Source organism: Phyllopteryx taeniolatus, chromosome 8, assembly GCF_024500385.1.
Source record: "Phyllopteryx taeniolatus isolate TA_2022b chromosome 8, UOR_Ptae_1.2, whole genome shotgun sequence".
Classification (NCBI taxonomy): Eukaryota; Metazoa; Chordata; class Actinopteri; order Syngnathiformes; family Syngnathidae; genus Phyllopteryx; species Phyllopteryx taeniolatus.
The window spans coordinates 4,722,843-4,750,608 of record NC_084509.1 but is presented as its reverse complement, the minus strand read 5'-3'; the positions used below and the strand labels follow the sequence as shown (position 1 = coordinate 4,750,608).

At 41.5% G+C, this 27,766-nt stretch overlaps 1 protein-coding gene across 2 annotated transcripts in view; it reads left to right on the top strand.

Annotated features, from left to right (window-relative positions):
- The first annotated feature begins 2,216 nt into the window (after positions 1–2,216).
- The window catches only part of pcp4b (Purkinje cell protein 4b), a 37,797-nt gene continuing 12,247 nt past the window's right edge, over positions 2,217–27,766 (top strand). The window contains exon 1 of one of the 2 annotated variants that reach the window (XM_061783007.1): positions 2,217–2,367. In XM_061783007.1, the coding sequence (XP_061638991.1) occupies positions 2,359–2,367 (9 nt within the window). In that variant the 5' untranslated portion in view covers positions 2,217–2,358. Of the gene's footprint in view, positions 2,368–11,920; positions 12,005–27,766 lie in introns of those variants that run through there. The other variant, XM_061783005.1, reaches the window with a different exon arrangement.

The window sequence follows — 27,766 nt, the reverse complement described above, 5'->3', positions numbered from 1 at the left end:
CCCAAAGCCTTTTTGGGAGCGAATCCAGCTCGTCAGACAGGTTGACAGTTAATCAGGGACATGCTGGTCCGGTCAAAGATGTTGGGCCTCTTTTCTAATTGACCTCCTCCGTCCATCCATCAAAACTCCATCGGGACGTCACTGGTCGCCTCTGTATCAGTGGCCCTGTTCTCCTTTATTTTTTTATTTTTTTTTTATGTCCTGTTCTCCTTTCGCTCTTTTGGTTTAGCTTTTGGGACCAATTTTTACCTTTGTATGTCATTTCACAGTGGAACATGATATAATACAAAGTAAAACGGAGGATTCATCCAATAATAAGGAATGGCCAGTAAACGTTGCACAATTATTCCAGTTATGATGCAATGAAACCAATACTTACATGATATTGCTAGATACGACAATACATTAGAACATTTGCGTGCAATCCCATAAAAATGCTACTTTACAAATTTACTTTTTAAATAATCCAACATGTTCATTAGAGTGGTGTTTCTAATATTTTGGTTACCCTATTTAGCGACATGAGAGAGGATTTACCTGCCTTAATCCACCTCTTAATAGCACTGCTATCACTTTGTAGAAATATACAGTAACAGCACACACCTGTGCCACATACATCACCAGGAGGAATTGCATAATCAATACTTATCTGATAAAATAACAAAAAAAAAAAAAATCAAATGTAATACAGTGCATCATACTCACTAGAGATGCTGATCAGAAAACATGTAACGCAAAAAAATGTCTTGTAAATTTGACACACCACAGAGAAGAGTGTTGTTAGAACCTTGCCAAATTTGAGTGATTAAAAAAAAAAACAAGTACATAAAATGAGGCTTCAAAATGGCAAAAATAAATAAATCCAGGAGTTAGTAGTTTGCTGTTCTCCAACGCCGTAGGCGTGTCCGCTGAATGCGTTGAAACCACGCCCCGCTCAACTGTCAACTTTCAATCAAGTATCACTAATACATGCACTATGAAAACAATGGTAGTTTAAAAATGATGTAAAATCACATTTGGAGGCTCACTTTCAAACTTGAATACTTACTTTAGACTGCAATCCTAAAATAAACACACAAGCCAATTTACATTCATTGGTGGGGACATAATGTGACTGCTGACCGGTCACCTAACTACATTACCTCACTGGGCAGTTCAAGTTCTTATAAAATGAGGGAGAGGCGACTCATGAGAGACACCCAAGTGCGTCACTGGCCGTCGTTTCAGCCATACTCCCCCCCCAAAAAAAATCAGGAAAAAATAAATGGTGAAAAACCGTTTATAGCTCCACATAGTTCACAGTCTTTGCCTGTTTTCAGCGATAATCTTCAAACATGTACAAGGTATTTAGAAACAAATCTATGATTTCACTTTACAGGGACTTTAAATGTATCAATATGTGCAGAATGCTACAGACATATTTCGCTAGTTAATTGGCTGTAACACGTTTTGCTTTGACCAGTCAATAACATGAAAACGGTGACATCATCGAGGGCCAGTTTGCTGACCCTGTGAGGACAAATTCAAAATCTGATTGGTTAAAGAAACAGTCAGATTGCTATTAGTGCAAATTACACAAAGCAGCGCTACTGATTGGAAAGGCCTTGGGAAGATTAGATTGACCTGAAAGCACATATAGCCTGAAATTTGATTGGACAAAACAAAACGTCCACATTCACTACTGGAAGCAGTGCAGTCAAGAGAAAGGACAATAAACTGTTGGGAACGAGTTCATCCAATTTAATGGAACAAATATTCGAATATAGGTTGTAAATGTACGTTAGTGCTTTCGATAAGTGTTTAGGCTAGCAGAAAAGATACCACTGAGCGATATAATCGTACAACCACCACAACACACATTTTTTGTTCAATGACAACCTCGCCACCAAAACTGGGCAGAATTTCTAATAATAATATTCATCATCTCATAATCTTTGTGAAAGCATCATATTTGATACAGCTTGCCATTCTCTTGTGCTGGATCTCATTAGAGTGAGAGAGAACTATAAATCCTAATAATAATAATAATAATCCTAATCCTGACAAATGAGCGTTTGTCACAAAATGAAAGCGTGTAAAATGTTATTTAGCGTGGAATATTTCGAACGGATTCATGCCTATGTACCTGGGGAGGTGCTTTCCACCACGCACGGCCACATGATGAACGGCCGAAGGAGTTGGGGGGCAACTTCGGGGGAGACCCGCTCGCCCGCGGCGCTGCGATTGGTTTATCGGTGACGCGTTGACACGGAGGAGTCGGCTTGACGACTTTATAAAAGCGCGCGCGCCCGCGCAGAGCCACTTTCCACGGAAGCAAGCCTGTTTCAAGATACGCCGAGCTCCACCTCAAGGTGCACCATGAGCGAGGTAAGACTGTCGATCGTCAACATTAACGAGGATTATCCATCGTATCCGCTGCGATTTCCGATTTAGTTCTCTTAGCTGTCGTACGAGGTCCCTTTTAGCGATGTCTTACTCGCATCTCCGACATTTACTCGGGCGCGTCATCCGCGTGCGGCTCGCCTCAGGGCGACAGTCGCGGATTTACGCACACTTCTCGGCTGTTTCTTGTACCGATCCGCGTTGTCAAACGGTGCTGACAAGTGGACATGAAATAAAGTGACACAATAGGATTCATTGGTGAGCAGTTTACGAGGCTTGAATTTTTGTAGGGTGTTTGGTCAGAGAGTGTAGGACTGCACTCGGATGTACCAAATGACAATGTTTGCACTTAATTAGCATATTGATTCGATGACATATATATGATTTATTTGTTGTTGTTGTTATTTTTGTTTTGAAATCCCTGGACAATAGTAATCAAGGTGACTTAAACACAATTGATGCATCATGCTACTTGCTGTCTTTTTTAAATTTTTGTTTAAATTATGACCATTACTTTGAAATACAATGTCCACCAGACAATGTCAATATTGAAGTAGAACCAATTAGTTGATTGGTAGACCCAACAGCACCACCCAACAGAGTATTACAATTGTCTGCTCTAATTCAACATGACACTAAACATGGTATATTTTAAACAATTTTAATGAACATTTGCAAACATCTTGTGCTGTTGCTGTGCATTCTAGTGATGTGTGAAAATGTTGGCTGTGCAGGGTTTCATGGAACAGGAGTGTCTCTTGCTGCACAAAAGCATAAGCGTCAACATCATCATGGAATCTTTTTATTTATTTATTTTTTTTTAGCTGAGGGAGTACTCTTGAATGTAAATGAATATGCAGTTTTACTGCACTATGCTCCTACACAATGTTTAAGATGGGGAAATGACCGACTATGGCATTAGCTACATCTGTTTAATCTAAAAGGGTTCAATACAAGAGCTGTATTACAATAAATAAATACTGTCAGTAAGGTATCAATACAAACAATAATCATTTATGTCAAATAATTGATCACTGAAAATGCTGACAATTATGTAGCATGAATCAATGATAATTTGTGTGTTGGAGCAATTGAGGCAAAATGGAGTGCACTGTTTGGCTGCATGCAACCAGTGGAATAGTCATTGATTCAATCTCAACAAGTTTGCTGTCTTAAGAAGGACAACATAACATCAGCCATGGGAAGTTGAGCTCCACCCACCCAAGCCGGTTGTCTGGGCATCATTAATCTGCGCAATACAACACTGACATTGAAATAAGAATTCAGAACATTCAGCGAGGGAGATCCTTGCATACCATCCTTGCATTTTGTTACCTTGTGGTTTTTTGCTTTTTTTTAGCGCAATTCAAAGAAGCCTTCCTATAAAGGTCAGCTCAGGGGAAAACTGTGCTAACACTGATAACAACGTTCACAATAAAGGCAGTTTTACTGTCAGTGCACAGCGCTATTAGAATTTACATATGTCTGCCATTACCTCAAATGGCAAATGTAGACATCAGCACATTTCGCCACAAGCTGTTTGTAACAAATTGTTCGCCGGGCGGCTTAATAAAAGATGCATACTGGGTGTGCACACACACAACAGGGGGTGTTTGAATAATTGAATCCCTCTCACCCGCAGCAAAATCGTGAGCCTTTGATTTGGTGTCAATATGCAAAGTAAAGAGACGCTGCCACTTCCTGTTGATTAAAAAAGGTGTTACATTAGAGTGGATGTAGTGTGAATGGAAACAGGATGAGGTGAGAATGAGATGATTATGTCAACAGCTGTGAAGAGCAGAGTGATGCTGAATGGATGTCCGAAATATTTAGTTTAGTCTCCAAACATGACCAGAAGGAATAAGAAGTAAATTGTAGACGATTGAGTCACCTTCCTACATCGCCACCAGCCTCTTTAGCCCAGTTTGTTCGCTTTCATAAAGTCCTCAGTAACAACATTAGCTGTATTGTGTTACCATCTCTACACGTCATGTCCTCATTAGGGCCATGTGTAACTGGAGCCTATTGCAGAAGGCATTGGACAAGAGGTGGAATATATATTTGACAGGTTGCCAGTCAATCATGTAGACAAACATTCACTTTTGCTTTCACACCTATGGGCAACTAGGAGTCTTAATTAATCTGTAAAGCATGTGTGTGGAATTCTAACCACTATTCTACCGTTTTGGAATTGCCAAGCCAGAGCGCAGACCTAATGCCATGCTGAGAGACTTTGCCATAATAAACTGATTTTTGTCATTAAATCAAAGTTGCGTCAACAAAGTATTAGTTTTAAGGTGAAGTACACATTTATTATTGATTATTTTCATTTATTACTTTTCAGTAGATTATTTTGTTTTCTTTTTCAATTGAATTATACAGGTCCATCCATCGGTACATTCATCCAATCTATCCGTCTTTGTGACGTCTCCTGGAGACTAGTCGGGTTGCGTAGGAGTCACATTAAATTCAAACGTTCAATTTTCGGAGACCCTTTGAGACTTTTTCAAGTCTCGACTGTGGCGACATCGCTGCTACGGTACTTCACGGCGTCATGGAAACGAATTGGCCTCTACGAGACGTCGCCCTGGTGAGAGCATAAGCAATATTTCGACGTCTCCGCCAGGCTTAACATCTGAACATAGGCCCTATATCACTCATCCACCATGCCACTGGATTGTAAATCACATTAATGTTACTTAAAAAAAAAAAAGTTTTTTATTCACATAGCCCCCGTTTTTAATAGCAGGGGAAAAAAATTACATTTCTATTTTCACATTAAGTGTCTGAAAATGTAATTTGGGATTCTCTGTGTTAAAGTAAAATTGGTGCCAAATCTGACATTTTCATCACACCCAAATGAAAGTTGTTACATTTTGAAGGCATCATCAATGTGTGACTTAACACAATTTTATGAGGACAAACACAACCGTAGCAATTAAAACACAACCACCTTGGTGGAAGTAATAATGTTCTATTTGGTATTCAGGGGTATTCATTTAACAAAATGTTTATTATCGTGGTTGCAGTCAGTTGTGTTGGGGAACTGCACCATGTTTAGAGTTGTCTCTAATATTTTGCCCCATCCATCCAACTAAATAAGGTGAAAACTTCCATACGATTCTCATATGAGTATCAAAAGCTTCTGCTGTTGTACCTGTTTAAGCGTCCACTAGTGTTGCAGCACAACACCCCAAATTACATTCCATCTTTATTTTTAAATTATGCCCCCTCCCCCATTTGGGTGTGTTACCAGAGGAGCGAGTCAACAACTTAAAAAAAAAAAAAAGATTAAAAATCCAGCAGAACAAGTCCCTGAAGCTTCTGTCAGCTTGTGCACGTCAAAGAGACATGAACGAGCTGACAACAGAAAAAAATGTCAGTTGCTCCAGATAGTGGAAAATGGCTGACTGGGATGTTTTAATCCCTTTTCTCCCCACTGCACAGACAAGAGGTTAAGCTACTGACACCGTTACTAGACAGCATAATAACATTGTTGCACTCATCAAGGGCTTCCACTATCGAATATGTTACTCGAAATAACATTTAACCGTTTAGAGTATGTTGTGTTGACATAACATTGCAATGAAAATGCTGCGACAAAAGGTTGCTGCATGTATCTGCAGTTTCTACTGTCACAGTCTCATAAGCGTCACAAGTGATTGCGAGAGCAGAAGAGGCAATGAAGCATACAGTACATGATGTTCAAGATTATGCTAAAACTTTACTGATCTTGCTTGACTTCGCCGCCATATGGTGCTCTTCTCCAATTAACAACAGAGCTGCCGTGTTGAGTACATTTAAAGGTTTCCGCAAATTTCACAAGCAGTATCTAAAAAAAAAAATACTTTACAAAGAGTATAATGCATAGTTTTAATGGACACACTGAGAAGTATTCATCTAACAAAGCTTAATGGCCTGGTTATCGCAGATACAGTATTGCACAGAAGTGAGATGCAAGTGAGGTGCAAAATTGAACTTCCAGTGACCAGAATGAGGGAGTGTGAGAGCGATAACCAGTGGCAGCTGGTGGAGTTTTCTCCGGGGTGGTCACATACATACATACATACATACATCTCAGTGGCATGAAAAAGAGAGCAAGTGCAATGGATAACAAAAATATTGTACAAAGAGTATAAAAAAAAAAGAGTAACAACTGCAACAAAAATCTGCAATATAGCGGGACCACAAAGCAAGAACCTGCAAAGAAGGAAAATGGCTAATTGGGATTGATTTGATTTAAAATTGGACATTTTCAATTAGTAGTGTACTCACTTTTCTTGCCAGCGTTTTACACATTAATGGCTGTGTATCAAGTTATTTTGAGGGGACAGTAAATTTACTCTGTTATACAAATAAATTGTAGCAAACTGTTAACACTAAAGAATTGTTCCATGAAAAGACATAATAAAATATTTACACAAATGTGAGGGGTGTACTCCCTTTTGTGCGATACTGTACCTAAATGAGTTGGAGAAATATTAGAAACATCTCTCAGTTTGATAAAGGCACATTACAAACTAGTCCTCAGTAGAGAAGAGAGCCGACCTCCATCGAGGATGAATATTCCTAAAAATGTCAGCCTGACTCATTTATTTGAAAGTCATGACATATGGAACTTTTCTGGTTCTGGTAGTGTCTTTCTGGCTTTTATGCTCCGAAAGCAATCTGGCGAAGACGGCTATAACTTTACAAAAAAAAACAAAAAACTTCTTCTTCAGCACATTGGCTTCCTCAGCATGTGGCTGGACCGGGGAGTTACGGGTACGCAAGAGTGGTATGTGTAATGCAATTTTGACTCTGACAATCAGGCAATCCATCCATCTATTTTTTTACTCGCGCTTGTCTTCACTCAGGTCCCAAGGGAGCTGACTTTGGGCGCCAGCCAATCATAGGGCCATTAAGAAGATACTATTCACAAATGACCAACAAAAAGCCAACTTTTTTACAATTTTTAGTTTTTTTTAACTGGTCACGCTCAGCAAACTCATTTCCCACCACAGCTCCTCCTACTGGTTCTGGTTGGTCACTGTCCCACTTGGCAACGTCACAACAACAAAAAATTACATTTGAGCTGCACCTTTAATCTCCTCTCTCCCGAACTTTTAGGAGTTCCTCTTCAGACCATGTGATCTCTACAGGTTTTGCAGAAATGTTTGCGTAAACCTGCTAGTAAGCAACAAACAAAACGATGTCAATAATTTCCCATATATTTTGCTAATGTAATAATCAGTTTATGTCATTGAAAAAGTTACAAAAAATGCACGATATTCTCATTGTAAAGGCAGAATTTTGAATGTAGCTCTTGTATTGAATCTCAACAGATTGTGTAAGCATACTTAAGCGTGTGGTGTGTGCTAGATGTGTATTTGGGAAGTGACACAATGATGATGCATTGCGAGCATTTTACTGGTATGATTGCAAATTTGCATACACTTTGTCTGGACTGACGAGAGTTTTTAATGACGATGTAGCTCTTTCTGACTATTCAGAATTAGTCTTGTGTTACATTGCAGTGTCTTAAATTCAACAGACAGACAGGAACCGTAAATTTGCCTGAAAAAAGCTATTTAATTAACTTTAAGCAGAGGCTGCGAGTCCTATAAGTCAAGGGTGTCAAACCCATTTTTGTCACAGGCCACATCACAGGTATCACTTCCCTCGGAGGGCCGCTACGACTGTGGACCCATATAAATGAAAGATTACCTCATATACTGTAATTACAGTATACGCAACACATTGATGAATAACCAGTTTTGAAATCAGAAGCCTATAAAAACACGTTTTTCAACTATTACATTTCTTTTCAAAGGGGTATTGGTAACAAAAAAATGCTTGCAAATATCTCAATGGTATTACACCAGAACACAATTAGTGATTTTGATTTGCTTTCGCAGGCCACATAAAATGATGTGGTGGGCCGGATCTGGCCCCCGGGCCACCAGTTTGACACCTCTGCTCTAAGTAATCGGACTGAAATAGGGTATTTTAGATGTAAAGAGGAGGTCATTACATTGACATTACATTACATTACATTGATTGGCACAAGGGAGGACAGAACAGTGCTACAATTAAAAGGTGGGTGAAAGCGTCCTAGTGGCCAGCAGTATCCTTATGGGACACAAAAAGTACTTGTTTCAGTTCGAGCTTTATTGACCACACAGCACTAATAATGCAGGAGTGAGATAACGCAGGTGGGTTTGGTGTTCATTGGCCAACAAAGGAACATTTAGGGCGTTAGTCTTCTCATTGTTTTCCTCTGGTTTGATCCTGTTCTCATCTCTGGGTTCAAGCACTTGCTCTCCATCCCATTAGAAAAGTGACATCAGAGGCTTTCATCATCAGCGCCATGAAACGTTTAATCCACCAAATGTATCTGAGAGTGGAAATCTGCATTTATGCCCCGGCGGAGGCCACAAAATAAGTCTGCCCTCGTCTCTACAGATTGGCAAAGCCCCAAGAGGAACTGGTGTGTCACTATGTTCAGATGTTAAGCAGCTTTAGTGTGTGTTCTGCAGGATTAGGGGACTTTTGTGGATTGTGTCATTCTGTTGTGTCTTGGCCTCCCACCTTGGTGGTTGCGATATCATTTGCCATTGAACAGGCAGATGGATCCCTCCCGGAGAGACTGTTTGACTTTTGAGAAGCACTAAACTTGTTCGTGTGTTTAGTCATTTGCTAGTCTGCTTTTTCAGAAACTTTAGTGGGCTGTTAGCATTTGTGGTCTTTCATGACTGAATCAAATTTGATTTGATCTAGCAATTCTTGTTTGGCATGGTTTGTCAGTATCATGCAATAATTGCAGACCATAACACCTGCAAAATCTCACGAGATCCATTCATCCACCCATTTTGTTTACGGCTTATCCTAATCAGGGTCCAAGGGAGCTGGCGTCAATCCCAGCAGACTTTTGGGTGGACAACATTCACATTCACAATTAGCTGGGTGGGAACAAGATCCAATACTGTATTCATTCTTGTTGTTTTTCAATGAAAGATGCACTGCATAGCTTTTTTTCGTTTAAAAAAAAAAAAAAGTCACCCAAGCCACTATTGGAGGCGATGACACAATGCTGATTAAGCCTATCAGCTCCTTTAACATCTTGCTGCATTTTTCAGTATTTGATCATTTATATTTCATGTCAATCACCAACATTCCCACGCTTTGCGTTAGCGGGCGCACCAGAAATGACAAATTTTACTGAGCAATGGGTGGAGTGCGGCCCCTTCCCTCCCATTTTAAAAAGCTAAATAAACATATTATTTTGTGTTTCGGTAGCAGAAACTAATAATTATCTCTTCCGAAGAATTTTTTCCACACCTGCTGTACTTCAGAAGAGAATAAAACTGTTGTAAAATCACATGGTGGCGTATGGAGGGGAGGCGGGGGCTAGGCCTAGCCTACGTCAAGGGTGTCAAACTGTCACACACAGCTTAATTTGATTTCAAAGGGGCCAGGCCCCTAAAATTATACCAGAATTAATAAAATAAATAACAATACGTTTTACCCTTTGTTTTAATGCAAAACAAAACAAGTACTTTAGGAAACTCTTTAGATTTAATGACAGTTTTTATTTTATTTTCCAAAACAACCTCAGATTTCTTGAGAAAATTTGGCTTCAGTTTGTCATCTACAAGTGTGCATAATAACTGAACACTGTGGTTGTATTTTAAGGCACAAAACCTTAAGTCAAAAGTATTTGGAACTGAAAAATGTAGTGTTGCACTTTAAAATGAAATCAACCTAGGAAATATTACCACTCAATTTTCTACTCCAGCATAATTCTCAAAATGATCCTTAGTCTCCAAAACGACAATGTTTTATGTATTTTTTCACTTTCAAATTTATCCTGCAGACCGGATTATATCCCTAGCAGGCCGGTTTTGGCCAGTGAGCCGTATGTTTGACACCACTGGTCTACATCATATTGAAGCGACAGCTCTGTTGTTGTAATGCAGAATTCCAGCCTATTGGGTGACAGAAGCTACCCACTGCAGCTTTAACCTTCACAAAACTGGAGGTGTTTTCATTGGACGGAGACTTAATGCTATTTTAGTGAGTTATATTGAGCGCTCCTTGTTTCTTTTTAATGTGCAGCTCGATAACACACGATAATGTGATTTTTGTGTTGTTTTAATCACACTCCAAACTATTTAATGTAAGATGTAGATGTAATGTTTGCTATGCATACAGTGTTCCATAAAGGTTGAGTTTACGATTTTCCACTATCACGCAATCTATATTACATCTGGTGTTTATCAACATTGACTCCCATCAGGCTGAGTCTAATTACCAATCATGCCATCAGCCAACACAGCAAAGAAGGTATGAATGACAACGACAAACTCTCCTACTGTGGGGTGATGTGCCACGTGCTGTTCTTGGTTGGCTTGGGCTGCAACTTGAGCTTGCAATGTATAATGAATAAATAAAATAAATAGGCATCTCTATTAAGCCCGTTATGTGGGTGAAGTTCTTTGGGAGTGCTCCCCTCGAAGTGGCTGATAAATGAAGCTACATATATGTGTGTGTGTGTGTGTGTGTGTGTGTGGTGGGGGGGCAGCATGCATGCGATCATCATCGATAGATAATAGTGTCAAATTGGCAGTAAAAGAACAATGCCAATAGAATACAGCTGAACATTAGTATTTAAATCGTCTATTCCTAAAATATCGAAAAATCTCATACTCTGCAAATCGCACTCATGTAAATCACACATTTCATCAAGCTCAGCAACTGAGTAGCCAGTGTACATGTTTCAGTCATCTACCTTCCAAGTTGAGGAGGCTGTAAGCATCTGAATTAGCTGAGTGACATTCCTGCTGCATGCTGCAAATTTACCCACCACAAAATCATTACAGCATCACACCCCAGAGATTGGAGGCTGAAAATAGCACTTCAGAGACTGCAGGGGACTGCAGGGCAAGCTAATAAGGAGGAAGGTTGCAGAAAAAGGTTTGAGCCTAAGAGGGTTTGAACAGGAGAACAAGTGGAAGGATGTCAGCGGAAGCGTTTGCATACCTTCACTCATCAGCAACTCTGCCCAAGTCAATCCGAAGATTATGTAGAATAATTATGTGCAATCTTTTTTTCCTTCTTAACTCTCATAGTGAGTTATGTAAGAGTTACCTCAATGCACAGATGCTGGCACATAAAAATAGATTTTATGATGTAAGATGGAGGAAGATTTGTTTTGGGGATTTTTGTGGACAAAATACACACAAAAAAGGTTATCCTAAGACCCCACAGCTGGTACTGTGATGATGTAATAATAATTATCTGTCTTGCTGTGACTTATAATGTGTTTGCATATTAGTCAAATAATAATCCTGCTGTGGGATCACAGTAAGTCTTGTAAAAGTTCACAACAGCTCCTAGTTGCACTTCGCAGATTGAAAGCAACCAATTGTGGTTAATCACACTGATAGAAACCAGAGGGTAGGCTCACAACTGATTGGGTGAACGCGGAGCAGGGTGGGGCTAACAGGGTAATGAAACCCAATTCAATAAAACAGGAGGGCTGCTCAGGGCTAATTGGATGGAGAAGCTGACAAGAGCAGGGGAAACAGTCATTACACAAAGAGCACCTAAACCCACACAGGAACATAAAACAAAGCAAGAGGTAATTATATTCACCACTCCACCACATAGACAATGACAAAGTAGGACTGCACTCCATTTTTTATTTTTATTTTTATTAAATTGAAGCACAAACAACATTGCACAATTTTCAGGAAGAAGCTTTTTGCCTTCGTTGATGTCGCTTTAATAATCCAAAGAGAGAAAACGGGTGAGGGGAAAAAAAAGGAGATTGAGGGTATTTCACAGGATATTGTTTTCCGTTCATTGACTGTACTCAATTGTAATTCCACGAGAGAGACTCTTCACACTTTGCTTTCTCATCTACAGGCGCATATGAAGTTATAAATATAGCTAAGTCCTATTATAAAACACAATATAACTGTAAACTTACTGTGTATTTTGGTTGTGTAAGCTCACGCGGTATGACATGACCTTTTTGATTGGTAATTACGTCTGTAATGTTGCGACACCGTACATCAGCGATTCAAATTTTGAATAGGAGCAAAACCAGTGACCGACAGTCAGCCACTCGTAAAAACCAGTTGCCCAACACCGCACACTGCATGACAGTTCAGTCGGTTTCGGCCATGTCACTCAAGATGCCCAAGTTGATAAAACAGAGTTTCATACGTTTTCAGCCCTTAATAAATTGGTCCAAATTGTACTTGAGGATGACATTTTGGGCCCATATTGAGACCACTGTTATGAACAAATATAACAGTTACTTGTGACAAGAAAAAAAAATCCTATATTTGTCGTTGGATACAACAAACATGCATGGTAGGTTAATTGAAGACCCTAAATTGCCCATAGGTGTGAATGTGAGTGTGAATGATTGTCTATACTGTATGTGCCCTGCGATTGGCTGGTGAGCAGTTCAGGGTGTACCCCGTCTCTTGCCCACAGTTAGCTGAGATAGGCACCAGCATGCCCGCGACCCTAGTGAGGAGAAACGTTACGGAAAATGGATGGATAATACGGAATTCTACAATTGGATGGAGACCAGCCCAGGATGAAAACCGCCTTCCACCTAAAGTCAGCTGGAATACGTGCCAGTTCATCCACTTCTCTAATGAAGACAAGCGCTACATGAAATTGATAGATGCATGGACGAAACAGAATTTCAGAACTTTCTAAGGGAGACTCTCCCATCAGTCGATTTAAACCATACAGACTGGTGGAAACTGAATAGACGGCGTTTTGCCAGCTAAATAGATGTTTCAATCCTCACAGCAATGCTGATATTCCTAGACAAAAACCATTAAGCTGTAGGTATTTAGTTTTTATTTTGGCTCACACAGTTAGTCAGAGGATATTTTACCAATAGCAAAGTTACTCTTTTGTTGACTTACTGGTCATTCTTTTACTTTGTGGTTATTAGCAGAAACTGAGTCAAATTCCCAAAACTACTACAAAGTGGCAGGCTAGAAACAATCCATGAAGAATTCCATCTGGTGGAATGAGTTGTGTTTCTTCATTAATTCTGCGAGACTCCTGTGTCTGGCAGATATTTGCTGCTGCTGTTGTTCTTCTGCTCGAAGCTTTCTTGAGCCACTCTCGCCTGCATGGGCCAAGCTTGACCTCTATATGACTTGACAGTGGCAGTTCTTTTCAGCTTTTGAGGAATGGGTCTTGTAAGACAAAGCCTCATGGCCTCGTTTGAGCAAATATAGTGTGGAGGAGAACACTTGAGCTTGAATGAAAATGGCCTACTATTGCTTTTTCAAGTTATTGGATGCGTTTGGGGAGCTGCCAAGTCACACAGTTGAAATTAAGTCCATCTAATTTGTTTCCACAACCACAAATCTACTTTGGTAAAATAAACCGCTTGAATGAATCATCTGTTATTTATGGTAAGTTCCTATTTCAGTAGCAACGCTTCTTCCCTGAGATGTTTTTCTGTGGGGTTCTCCAGCATGTGTGAGCATCTCTGGTGAGAAAGGACAGGCAGAGGACAGATTCATCATCGTTGCTCATAATTAGTCTCCTAATTTGTACACCTTGCTCCTTACAGTTCATTCCTGAGCTCTCCTGCCACTTGGCCCACAAAAGCAGACGGGAGCGTTATCTGGGTCGCATTGTTACATAGCACGGTGTCACGTGTAGCTACTCACAGCTGATGTCCGCCTGGAACTAGATGGCAGCAAGTAACAGAGTTCAACTGCCAACAGGCAAGCCTCTCAAAAGGGTCAACATCGCTGATCCAGATGGAGTAGCTGAAGCCAAAACATCAATCATTGCTTGATGCCAACATTGCTTATGAATCAGATATCGCAGATTAACCAACTAAGAAGCTTTCACAGCCTATTGATTCTTTAATGCTCTCATCTTCTTACAAATAGGAAGTGAGTACATGAGAATTTAGTTTGGACACCGGAAAAACAATCTTTTTGGCAAATCAGCAGCAATGTTTTCATTCTTTACATTCTATTTCCATTATTACTACTATCGCCTGTACCACACTGTTCAGTTTTGGCATGTCACAATGCATGGCGTTGAATGGTTGTATCACTCATTTATGGAATGTTCAGACTGTCCAATTGAACACATATTCTTGGTTATTATGACAGAATAAATATTAAGCTCTAAAGGCATCACCATTGCATCATCAGTGTGCGTCCGCCTCAGGTTGTTGCCAAGGAAACGGTGAGCTATAATTTAACACTTGCCAATAGTATAATTGATGTGCCTTGGAAAGAAAAGAAATAAAAGGACGGAGAAAAATTCTCATTGTGGCTGGTGAAAAGCAGAAGAGAGTTCTGCGCCATTGTTAGTTTTCACCAGAAAGCGTGACCACCGATTTAAGTTGTTGTTGATGAGGGGTGGGAAGTTGCCTGAGGGGGGGGGGGGGGGGTGGCTGAGCTAGAAATGCTACATTTGTGAGAAGTGCTAGATGTGTTGTTAGTTGCTTTAAAAAAAAAACAATAAATCACAAAAGTAACCGATAAATACATCAACAAATCTAATTTGGTAACACTGTTTCACAGACCAGCATTTTTAGAGATTAGACAATAACACTAAACTTACAAACTCAAAGAGTAAGTTAGCTTTAAAAAATAAGTTTGTAGAGCAAGAGAAAAGGCTTTAACACTTAATCAATGCTAAATACTGTGGTTATGTCTCCACAGTCTCTAATAGACAGAAATTAATCTGCACATAAATTTACTTTTGTGGTTGACAAACTTCCTTCTGCATGAAGAGTTACAGCTATCAATTTTTACCAAAAGAAACCTACACAAACATCTAACTATTTTCGTACTATATTCTCTCTATTTTCGTACTCGTTACGACTTTCATTCTTGAGGAGATGTAATGCCACGAGGCTCCCGCGGAATGAAGAAGTGGCGTTTCAGCACTTCTCAGACAGTTGATGTGTTCAGTAGAGTTAAGAGATTTGTTCTCAAGCTATTCCCAACACTTTAGATTGGTTGATAATAATAATAAAAAAAGACCATGTAGGGGCTGCTGGGAACGTCTGGCGGAATCCCCTGTCAAAAGGAGTTTCGGAGCTGTGGCCGTAAGGTGGTTGGTGCCTGTCGTGGCGGCAATCCCCGAACCCGATGGTGGACACCAACGGTGAGGGATGCCGTCAAGCTGAAGAAGGAGTCCTATCGAGCCTTTTTGGCATGTGGGACTCCTGAGGCAGCTGATGGGTACCGGCTGGCCAAGCGGAATGCAGCTTTGGTGGTAGCTGAAGCAAAAACTCGGGCATGGGAGGAGTTCGGTGAGGCCATGGAGAAAGACTTCCGGATGGCTTCGAGGAAATTCTGGTCCACCATCCGGCGTCTCAGTAAGGGGAAGCAGTGCCCCATCAACACTGTGTATAGTGGGGATGGGGCGCTGCTGACCTCGACTCGGGACGTTGTGAGCCGGTGGGGAGAACACTTCGAAGACCTCCTCAATTCCACCGACACGCCTTCCCATGCGGGAGCAGAGTCTGGGTTCTCTGAGGCGGGCTCTCCTATCTCTGGGGTTGAGGTCACCGAGGTGGTTAAAAAGCTGCTCGGTGGCAAGCCCCCGGGGGTGGATGAGATTCGCCCGGAGTTCCTCAAGGCTCTGGATGTTGTAGGGCTGTCCTGGTTGACACGCCTCTGCAACATCGCGTGGACATCGGGGACAGTGCCTCTGGATTGGCAGACTGGGGTGGTGGTCCCCCTTTTTAAGAAGGGACCAACTACAGGGGGATCACACTCCTCAGCCTCCCTGGTAAGGTCTATTCAGGGGTGCTGGAGAGGAGGGTCCGTCGGGAAGTTGAATCTCAGATTCAGGAGGAGCAGTGTGGTTTTCGTCCTGGCTGAGGAACAGTGGACCAGCTCTTGGCAGGGTCCTCGAGGGTGCCTGGGAGTTCGCCCAACCAGTCTACATGTGTTTTGTGTACTTGGAGAAGGCGTTCGACCGTGTCCCTCGGGGGGTCATGTGGGGGGTGCTTCAGGAGTATGGGGTACCGAACCCCCTGATACGGGCTGTTCGGTCCCTGTACGACCGGAGTCAGAGTTTGGCCCGCATATCCGGCAGTATGTCGGACTCGTTCCCGGTGAGGGTTGGACTCCACCAAGGCTGCCCTTTGTCACCGATTATGTTCATAACTTTTATGGACAGAATTTCTAGGCGCAGCCGAGGTGTAGAGGGGGTTCGGTTTGGTGGCCTCAGTATTGCATCTCTGCTTTTTGCTGATGATGTGGTTCTGTTGGCTTCATCAAGCCGTGACCTCCAACTCTCACTGGAGCAGTTCGCAGCCAAGTGTGAAGCGGCTGGGATGAGAATCAGCACCTCCAAATCTGAGACCATGGTCCTCAGTCGGAAAAGGGTGGCGTGCCCTCTCCGGGTCGGGGATGAGATCCTGCCCCAAGTGGAGGAGTTCAAGTATCTTGGGGTCTTGTTCACGAGTGAGAGAAGAATGGAACAGGAAATTGACAGGCGGATCGGTGCAGCGTCTGCAGTGATGCGGACTTTGTATCAATCTGTTGTGGTAAAGAAGGAGCTAAGCCGAAACGCGAAGCTCTCGATTTACCGGTCGATCTACTTTCCTACCCTCACCTATGGTCACGAGCTGTGGGTTTCCGCCAGACAGCATTGATATGCACATTGTGGCTGGTGACTTATCCCGACTGACTGGGCTAGAGTCGGGGTACACCCTAGACTTTAGGCTATAAATGCTTTTGTCACGCACTGTTTTTATACCTCTGTGAAAATCTGTCTCATGTAAACGGCCCAATGCACCATATCATAAAACCTTGAGAAGATAATACAGTCCACAATCAAGCCTGATCTGTTGAACTCTTATACAGTGGAACCTCAATATAATGGACTAATGGCGCGTTTCCAATACAAGTTCCAGAACGGCCTGGCCCCGCTCTACCCCGGCCTCGCTTGGCCTGGCCTGGCCTTCGTTGCGTTTCCGTTACAACAGGCACCAAACAAAAGTGGGAGGGATTGAGGTGGGATAAAGAAGGTAATGCGCTCGTTTCTTGTCGCGCCTTCCATCTCTCGCTGTATTTCATCTTCTGCCAATATGGACAAAAAGGCCTGCACCTCCTTAGTTGACTAAAAAGCTGCTTTAATCCTGCCGCACACTGCGCGACGTGGTCGAACCCAACTGGACCGGACATCACGTAGAGTTGCCGTTGCACCCACGCACAATGAGCGATTGCACAGCGGGCCTGTATAGGTGTTTGATGCTGTGTATTCAGTATATTGGACTTTATCACATTTCTTAATTAAACCATAAAAAGATTAATACTTAAGGAAGAATCAGGTAGTTAAAGAGAGAGGGTGTTGGTGAGAATAAAGGCGAGAGTGTGGGTATTTGCAACAAGGCTCGTTGGCTCCATTCATTTGAATGCACCCAGCGGGTACGTACGTTCGTGTACATTCTGGTCACAAGCTTAGCTTTATCTTCCATACGCACGTTATGCATTATGAATATCGTGAACTATTGATGTAAAACACAATATTTGATGCTTTATATGCTATTTATATGGCTTGATGCGGCACGGCTCTCTAAACCTGGAAATGTGTTTTCACCTTGAGGATTGGCTTTGAGCTGCAATGTTAAATCATGACAAAACAGTGGCAGACTGATCAGCTACTCAAAACAGTCGCCAAAGCACGCACACTGCACGACAGTCAAGTCTGGTTCAGCGGTGTCGCTCAGTGTGTGGCAGCCTTTAGACCCCATGATTGTGAAAATCATCGTGCCTAAAGAAATGCCTACATCTGTCGCCCAATCAGATGACAGCGCCGTCAAGGCCCTTGTCGGCCACGTTTTTGAACCAGGTCGGAAGAGGCTCTGAGGAACGGTGCCATTGTCACTGGCTGGCTTCGCGACCACAGAGGGCAGACCCAGGCTGGTTGGGGGTAGAACCAGTACAATGGTACACCAGTGTGCTTGGTCACTGCTGATGTACAGTACTCATCATAGGCGAGTCGCTTTCATGAGTCGCGAGGAATAAATGTGCTTCCTAGTTCCAAATCTGTTGCCAAAGGCGAATGGCGTGACAAAAATTAATTACTGTACCAAAAATAGCATGTTCCAGGATCCAAAGACTTTTGTATTTTGTATTAGTTTTGTATTCCCCAGAGTTAACACCACCGCTATGTCTCTCTCTCTCTCTCTCTACGCACAATAGACAATAGATATAACCACATTCAACATGGCCACCACGTATGCACAGGAGGCACATCTTTTGGAACTGGATCTAGTCCTATTGTATATCTGTGATCTGTAAATATGTCAGTTCCATTCTCTGCCTGCATTGCGCCACAGCGCCAGTAAACAACAGCGACCAATTCTGGAACTAACAGATTTTGTCAACGGAATTTTAAGTGACAAATGGAAACTATTTTTGTGCACATTGTTCAGTCCAGAAGATCCGTTTTATCCAATATCCGTTATATTGGTGTCCATTTTATCAAGGTTCCACTCTATTGGCATTTTGGGACATGATATGGTAATTATTGTCAAACGAATGTGCAATGATATTACACTCATTCAGTTATAAAATGAAGCAAGCAAACACGATATATAGTAATGTTATTTAGGGTGAACTGTAGACTGTAGTCACTGATGGTGTCGTGGTACATTGGGCTGACTTTGGTGCAGTCAGCATGGGTTCAGTTCCCACTCAGTGATGGTGTGAATGTGAGTGTGAGTGGTTGTCCGTGTCTATATGTGCCCTGTGACTGGCTGGCGACCAGTTCAGGATGTAGTCTGCCTTTTGCACAAAGTCAGCTGGGATGGGCTCAGCCTCCCGCGACCCTGAACAGTATAAGTGGTATTGAGAATGTATGGATGGATGTTGACTGTATTTTCCACGTCCAACTTTACTTCACCCAAAAGGTTGACCTATTTCTTTAATCAACTACAAACAAACGTGCATTGCTTTTATTGTTCATTAAGTAAAAAATTATTGAAAGATCTCTTGATTAAAAGTGTGTCGGTAAGAATACAGTAACTGGCTTCTGTAAATTGACTGGCTGATTGAACCTGTAGTCATCCTGACCATGCAGGACTTCATCTCTCCCATTGCCTTCTGCTTTGTCAGGTCCCAACATCACCACAATCCCAAATACAGGAACGTAATCCCCAGACGCTGGCAAAACTCACACTAATGAAAGAAACACCATAAAATGTAATCTCGTCAATTTCAAGGCTCATTAAGTTGTGTAACAGACGGGGAGTTTGAAAAAATTATTTGACAAGGCGAGTAATGTGTTTTCTCTGCTTCTCTCTCCCTCATCTTTCTCAGTGGGAATTGCTGTGAATTAACAAATGTTTTCCAATTTTGCACTGGCTGTATTCAAAAGAAAACAAATATTTTATTTATTGAATAGGCACAGTTTGTATGACTCACTTTGATCTTGGTCTCCTTGGTTGCATGATTGGCCTGCTTTACTTTGTTAAACGGGGTGTATACAAATTGAATCTTCACATCTTAACCGATTTTTTAAATCTGACATGCCACACACATGATGAGAACCCCTAATCCCCCCCCCCCCCCCCCCCCACACCCAGCATGTGTGTTCTTACTGCTGTTATAGTGTTGAGATGACCAATACAGCACATCATACATATAATGATATCATATCTCCACTGACAATCACAAGTTTCCTCGCCCAAATTAGATGTCTGTCAAAGTACTGACCGGTGAGAGGCAGCATGGTGCCACAGGGCATTCTGACGACCGGAAAATATAAAAAAGAAAGAGTAATCATTGAAGAAGAAATAGAAGAAGCTAAACTAACTCTTAGTTTATCTGGTAACTTTGTTTTGGGAGAAAACTCTTCTTCCTGTCATTTCTTTTGTAGTGACTTGACCAGTTCCTCAACTGTTTCTGTCAGGCAACGGTGAAAGTTTAAGGTCACCTCCTGATTGGCTATTGCTCTGTTCCATGTTACAATCATGGAGTCCATGGCTTGGCTGAAATTGGTATTGACCAAATACAAAAGTGATAGGAATTAATGAACAAAATTAACTTTTACGATTATCGACCGCAGATCGGGAGGGCTAAAAAACAAACAAACAAACAAAAAAAAGTCACTCCAAACACCCATACCACAGTATAATTCCTCAGGATAATGAACGATTACGATAAATAATTGGGCCTTTGCCCACTTTGCTCGGAGGGAATGCTCAAAATTAGAACAGTTATCAGTATGTGTGTACCCTGCTTTAAAAATAATTAAATGTACCCATGATTCTCTTCAGATTGAACCTCTTAGGAACGACCAGCTGGTCCACCCATATTTTAGACTTTGAATTCTTAGATGCAATTCTCTTTTTTTTGGTGTGTCATCAATATAAAACATCACCTAAAATTACAAGATTGTTGAATTCAGTCAGGCGGCACGGTGGACGACTGGTTAGAGCGTCAGCCTCACAGTTCTGAGGACACGGGTTCCATCCCCGGCCCCGCCTTTGTGGAGTTTGCATGTTCTCCCCGTGCCTGCGTGGGTTTTCTCCGGGCACTCCGGTTTCCTCCCACATCCCAAAAACATGCATTCATTGGAGACTCTAAATTGCCCGTAGGTGTGACTGTGAGTGTTAATGGTTGTTTGTTTGTTTGTGCCCTGCGATTGGCTGGCAACCAGTTCAGGGTGTACCCCGCCTCCTGCCCGATGACAGCTGGGATAGGCTCCAGCACACCCGTGACCCTAGTGAGGAGAAGCGGCTCACAAAATGGATGGATGGATGGATGGATGGATGGATGGATGGATGAATTCAGTCAATTTCTCTGTACCATGCCAAACGTCTCTCTTGTTGCAGTAGAATGTATTTTAGACAATAAAGATCAAAGGGGAAATTATTTTTATGTTCCACCTCTTTTGAGGCACTACAACAATAAGAACTCAACTGCACTACTTCCTTTTCTTACGTTTCAAATAGAGGAGGATGTGAAAAAATTGCAGCGTGGACTTATCGATCTAGCACTGATTCGGCAATGTTTCACGATACCCTGTGGCCTTTATGGCAGTATACTTTATGTAACAGCCAATGCAGCTCACGCAGATAAATGTGCATTGAAGGGTTTATACACAGTGCTTGTAGTGCGTGAGGAGGTGCATACAGACTTCCTCCTACTGTGGTGATGATGAGCAGGCTGCTTCTGAGTAGATGAAGAGGCAGCAGGAGAGCAAAGGGAGTTTTAACAAGGCGCCGTTTGAAGCAGCCTCCATACTTTGAACGTCACCTTTTACATGTGGGTGAGTGACACATTATAGTGAATGATGCAATATGTCACTTTCATGGAAACAAGAAGAATTTTGAGGCACACCAACATGCATTCAGTATGTTGCTATGAAACCAAGGACTTTTTTTTTTTTTTTACATTGTTAGTCCTTCTTTTCAAGTCAACTTTTGAAGTGATTAAGTGACAGTTTTAAAATTATTCCTTGATGCATCAGCACAATGGATTTAAAATACAACAATCAAGATGTGACTGAAGTGTAGAGGCTCAGCTTGAATTTAATAGGTTGATCTAATTTATTAAATTTAGGAAGTATCCATTTTGAAGTGTTGCAAAAAATGTCCAAGAAAAAGCAAAGCGCAGCCTTTGATACTCGCTCAACTGAGGTGATGGTGGTTCCAAAGTTTTGACTTTAGAGGCACATTTTCCAAATTGTAAAATCTCAGGGCATACAACTTTAGAGGTTGATTTATATTTTGTTATGATATACATTGTAGATAATAAGCTGTCTTATCACGTTGGTCATTATTGTGCAGAAAAAAAATAAATACAAGTAAAAGTACATCTTTAAATCAATATGTCGCGACAGAAAAAAACACTTTCCTTTTACAATTATCTTCCAGCTCGAATATTATTAAATATTTTATATATATATATATATATATATATATATAGATGATGAATAATAATCGATGATGACCAACAATAAACTAAAGAAATATACCCCCCCCCATCAAAGTCAGTTAAAAAACAAAACAAAAACAAAAACACCACTAACTGTAGTTAGCAACATCTGGTCTTATTGTTGTGCCGCATTGTCGCAAAGGACACATGCAAGTGCAAAAATTCCTTGTTAATTCCATTATATCTTATTTAACAATAAATTCAGTTGGCGTGGTCACGCTTGATCGGTGGACATAAGTACATATTCCTCTTGGCGTTTGTTCAAGTAGAAGTGTACTGAAAACTTAAATCTAATGTTTCAGTGCACAAAAAACAAACAAAGAAACAAAGAAACAGTCTTTTACAGATGGCAGCTTGCATCCAGTAAGAAAGGGACAGATAGTAGAGTTACGAGGAGGAAAATAAAGCTCAGGAAAGAAAGGAGGTGGATGTTGTCTCCGTCATCTGATGAATTGCCAAATGTCAAATAAGATATATTCACATGATGTGCAGCGTGCTTGCAGTACAGTATATGCAGAGTGCATCTTTTTATTTTCAAATTGTGCTTGACTCATCCTTTGTGTGTCTGTGTGCACGTGCATGTGTGTGCGCTCGCACATGCACAGTTCTTTCTACTATGTGTGTAGTTTCGTATTTCCCCCTTAATTGAGAGCCCAGAGGCACAAGTTCTCATGCAGGCCGTATGCCAAAGTCGCATGCTGTGTATATGTGTGTGTCTGTGTGCATGCATATTACCTCAATGCACTTTGTGTCCCTCTGAGGCCGTTCATGATACACAAGAGGTTCAAGTTGAATCTCACTGCTCTCCATCACCTTCATCAGTGCGATTACAGGTTTTCCTCCACTTGATTGGTTTTAGATCCACATACCTTTATGTTCATCTGACAGCTGGTGTGTGTCTGTGTGTGTGTATTCTGCTCACAGGCGAGCTGATTAGGTGGCCAGTGTGTGTTTAGAGCGTTTCCCTGCTCAGTAATCTTGCAAAGTGTAAATTGCCATAACAGCGACTCAACGCTGTTATGGCAATTTACACTTTGCTCAGTCCCAGAGCTGCTGAGGCGGAATGCTTCTTCCTGCCCGCCGCCTTGAGGAGCATGATAGCTCCTCAACACCTCTGCACACGGAGCATGTGCACCGTAAACTAAATGACCTCAAGTTATGGCTTGTAGTTCAGGCTAGTTGCAACATGTTAACCCCGCTGCAGTTTGATCATGCTTCAATGAATCCAAATACTCAAAGGAATTAGTTATAAAAACACAGTCCTCAAGTAAAGTGGATCAATACTGTCAGTTACATTTGTGTTTGTCAACTGGTTGCATGCAATTTCATTTTGTTGTGTTCAGCACAAATATAGTATTTTTGTAAATATTGGCCTTCACTGTAGAAGCTATCTTTCAAGTAATTGCCTGGTACGTCCATTGAATCAAATGAATGCTTACGTCCAGAATGCCCACGTTTCTGCTTTTTCTCAATAGACACACAGGCAGACAGACACACACACAGACAGAGATAGCTAGAAACAGAATTAATGAAAGAAATTGTCTACCGGTTCCACATAGACACTGTAAACACAAAAAGAAGGAGTTGATCAAACATTGAATTTAATGCTTACATTTGTTTGTGTTTAACAAATAATATCATCCAATCATCTTCCGCTTCTCTGGGGTGAGGTCGCAGGGACGGCAGCTTAAGTAGGGAACCCCCAGACTTCCGTCACCCCAGTCACTTCATCAGCGTTCCTAGGTCAAACAAATGACATTCTCTCTACAACGTGTCCTGGGTCATCCCCGAGGCTTCCTCCCGCTGGGATGTGCCTGGAACACCTTACCAGCGAGGTGTACAGGAGGCATCCTAACCAGATGCCCGAGCCATTTAATCCGGCTCCTCTCGATGCGGAGGAGCAGCGGATCTACTCTGAGCCCCTCCTAGACGACCAAGCTTCTCACCCTATCTGTAAGGCAGAGCCTGGATACCCTGTTTAGGAAACTCATTCCGCCCGCTTGTATCCCCGTTCCCCCAAACAAATCTGTCCAGGTCTCACTGTTGTTTGTACATGTGACAAAGCTGAGAAAACAGGACAAATAGTATTATGCCGTCTCGATTCCTCTGCTATTAAAGCCTTGACATGAACAAATAGGAAACCATACAACGAATGGGGGATTACAATGACACAGTTGCAGTATGAGGCGCTGAGTCCCCAAGGGTGTAAGCACATACATTACGCCTGAATGGAATCATTTGCTGTCTCTGTTTGATTACCCTACACATCCCCCAGTGTGTACTGAGCCTCACAAATATTAGGGGGGAAAAGAAAAAAATCAGTTTTTGTTATTTAGAAGAAGATGACAAAGCCGAAGAATTCTGTGCATTCAATGGATCTCATTAATCATACACATCAAACACATAACTAGACTTAATGTTATTGTCTTTGCATGCAGCTTACTACACTTTTGAAATACAGGAGAAACAGTAAGATGGAGAGGAAATAAATGATTGACCATGTAGCCTCTTTATAATCTATCACATTGCATGGGAAACAATGTCACATTTTCCCATGGTAAACAAATGTCAAGTAATCTTCTTCTGACTGCACATTACTGTATACAGTAACTTGTTTTTTTTTCTGTACTAGATTTACATTGAGATCCATACAAAATTACAATTGGAACTGTCTAAAGTGGAACACAATCCCCCTGTTTGGATTTTGAAACTATTTTTCCCAAAGGAAATTATGCAAATAGAAATAATCTGTTCCAGGGTCAAACTGTCCCCATTTAAAAAAAAAAAAAAAAAAAAAAAAAAAAAAAAAAAACACTTTAATAACAGCAGGCAATGTTTAAGTAACATTTCATACAAGTGTAAAAATAAGTTATAATAACAAAAATTAAGAAATGTAATAAATCATGATAAATGGCAAAGGTGCTTTTATTTCGTGAAGTAAGATAAAGTCTCATGTTGCAGCTTGCATGAAGGCTGTGTCCTAAGTCCGACGTTTCGAGGCATATTTTTACTAAAATAAATTTACGAGCCGAATGGGTTTTAACTTTATTTATTTTATTATTATTTTTTTTTGTTTGTTTGTTTTTTTGTCCTGTTCGGTTGTTAGGTCAAGCAGAAAGGAGGATCTGTATCCCTTTTATGCCGGAACAGTTTTACTGTGTCACAGTGGACTTTTTAAGATGCCACTGTGGTTTCTTTGTATTCTGATGGATATAGAGAATTATAGTCGAACAGAACAAAGGCTTTAAAGGGGAGTGACAGAAACAACAAAAAGGAGAGAGAGTGAAAAAGTAATGAAATAATATAGGAAAAGAAGACAACAAAAGACAAGACACTAGCTACAAACAAGATGAGGAAAGTAAATCATTATATACCTAGTACACTGACACATTAGAATCGAGTTTTGTATGGGGCAAACGTGCGACACCCTATGAGGAGGCCGCAGGGGCCCAACACCACACCCCGCAGCAAAGCACTCACACCCCCCCACCCAACCAGCCCACGCGCCCCGCCACCTAAGCCCCCCCAGGAGAGCGAGACGCCCCCCACCAACCCGCTAGGCCCACCATGCAGCCAGTCCCAGCCAAGCCCGAGGCCGAGACGGTGTCCCCTGTTCGGTGGAAAGGAGAGTGGATATTGGCGCCCGACAAGGGAATGAGAAGGGGGGAACCCCGGAGAGCAGCCACGGGGCATGGGAGGGGAGCCCCCACGCCAAGCAGCCATCCCGCCAGAGGGGCCCGGTCCCAGAAGCACCGCCATGAAAAGAAAGGGGATGAGTGTGTGTAATGCATTAAAATCTTGGGGGGCAGGCAGGGCTGGGGAACAGGGCATCTAGACCGGGAAACATCACTGATGTACTGAAACCTGGTCCGACACCCGGATTCTCCAGACCCTTCGTAAGCCCCCCAAGAAAACCCTGAGTATGTGTGTGTGGCCAGATGTGACTAGTGAAAAAATATTATAGTGAATGGTGTGAGTGTGTGATAAGTGCGTGATTAAGAGGCATGACTCCTGCAGGTCGGGCCCATCCGGGGCTTTTTCTTGTTGTGATTAAAACAATTAAATAAAATGTACTTCTTACACGGCAAAGGAATCTTAAACAGATACGTACGGACTACACTTTAGAATATTTCTTCCCTGCTGAAAGGCATTTGAAGGTCTGGGAACATCTTTTTTGTCACGAACATCATCCTCTAAAGATGTGTTTGACTGAAGAATTAGAACACCCACTGTTTCTCCCATCTGCCGCTGCCTGCTGTTTTCTTTTCTCCCTAGATGAAGAGTTGATTTTACTCATCAGTTTCCCAGCGCCAATGCTTTTATAGTATAAACAAGTCTTAAGTGTAGAGGGGTGGTATCGATCCTGCTCTGTCATTACAGATACCACCCAGCCTTTTCAGTTGAAACGCGAGCTGACAACCAGCCGGCCAGACTGCTATAAAGTTCAAGTTGGTGATGAGCAGAGAGAAACTTTAATTTGATTGTGTAAAAGTTTTCTTTGACTTAACCGTTCATTTGTTGACAAATAGTACCATCAGCTGTATTGTTGGTTCAGTTGCGGTGAATTTTACATGACGATTGTAATTTTGTTGAAAAATATGTGGAGTTCCAGGGTAAATTTGTTTCTGAGCTGTAGCCGGGAAGATAGATGGGCCATCACCGGGTTCGTAAACACATGCTCAGGGACTTGAGATGTATAACTGATGCTGAATTATTTAACAAGTAGCAGATGTGGAGGAGAAGCAAACAGGAGCAAAATGTGATGATTCCTAGTAAAATGTTGAGAATGTATTTTCTCGAGAGGAAATTTTTATGAGCTTTTTCACAGTGGCCATAGTAAAAACGTAAGTGCTATGACATATACAGTTTACAAAATTACACAAAAAATACCAAAAAGGATTTGTTTGAAACTTTGTAGGGAGTGGTGGGCTTGGTGTATGGGCCAAGAAATTACCCATTAGATATTGCTGAGTATCTGCATGAAGAAATGGCATCAACAGAACCGTCCACCCCCCCAGTCATAATGGCAAGACCAAACGAAGAAGGATATGGTAAAAAACAAAAAGAAATACGATGTTCCATTATTTTTTTCACTTATATGTGGCCATTATAGCTTGACTAAATCAACAAATGTAATTAATATAATTCTAAAAACTATTGAATCATGAATAAAATATAAATGTTCATGTAAAAATATCAGGTATTAGGTAATTTAGCCATTTTTTTGCATAACTTTAATCAATTTAATTTATTGAAATATAGTTAGACTTCAATGTGATATTTCAGTTTGCAGGCTTGCATGACTAAACGTGACTTTAAGCGGCTTTGTTTTGACATTTTAATCTTCGGGTGGTTTTTTTTGGGGAAGAGGAAGTGTGCCAACTCTGTCGGGAAGATGCTGCTAGTAGTAGCTACTAGGGTGCCTTAGTAGA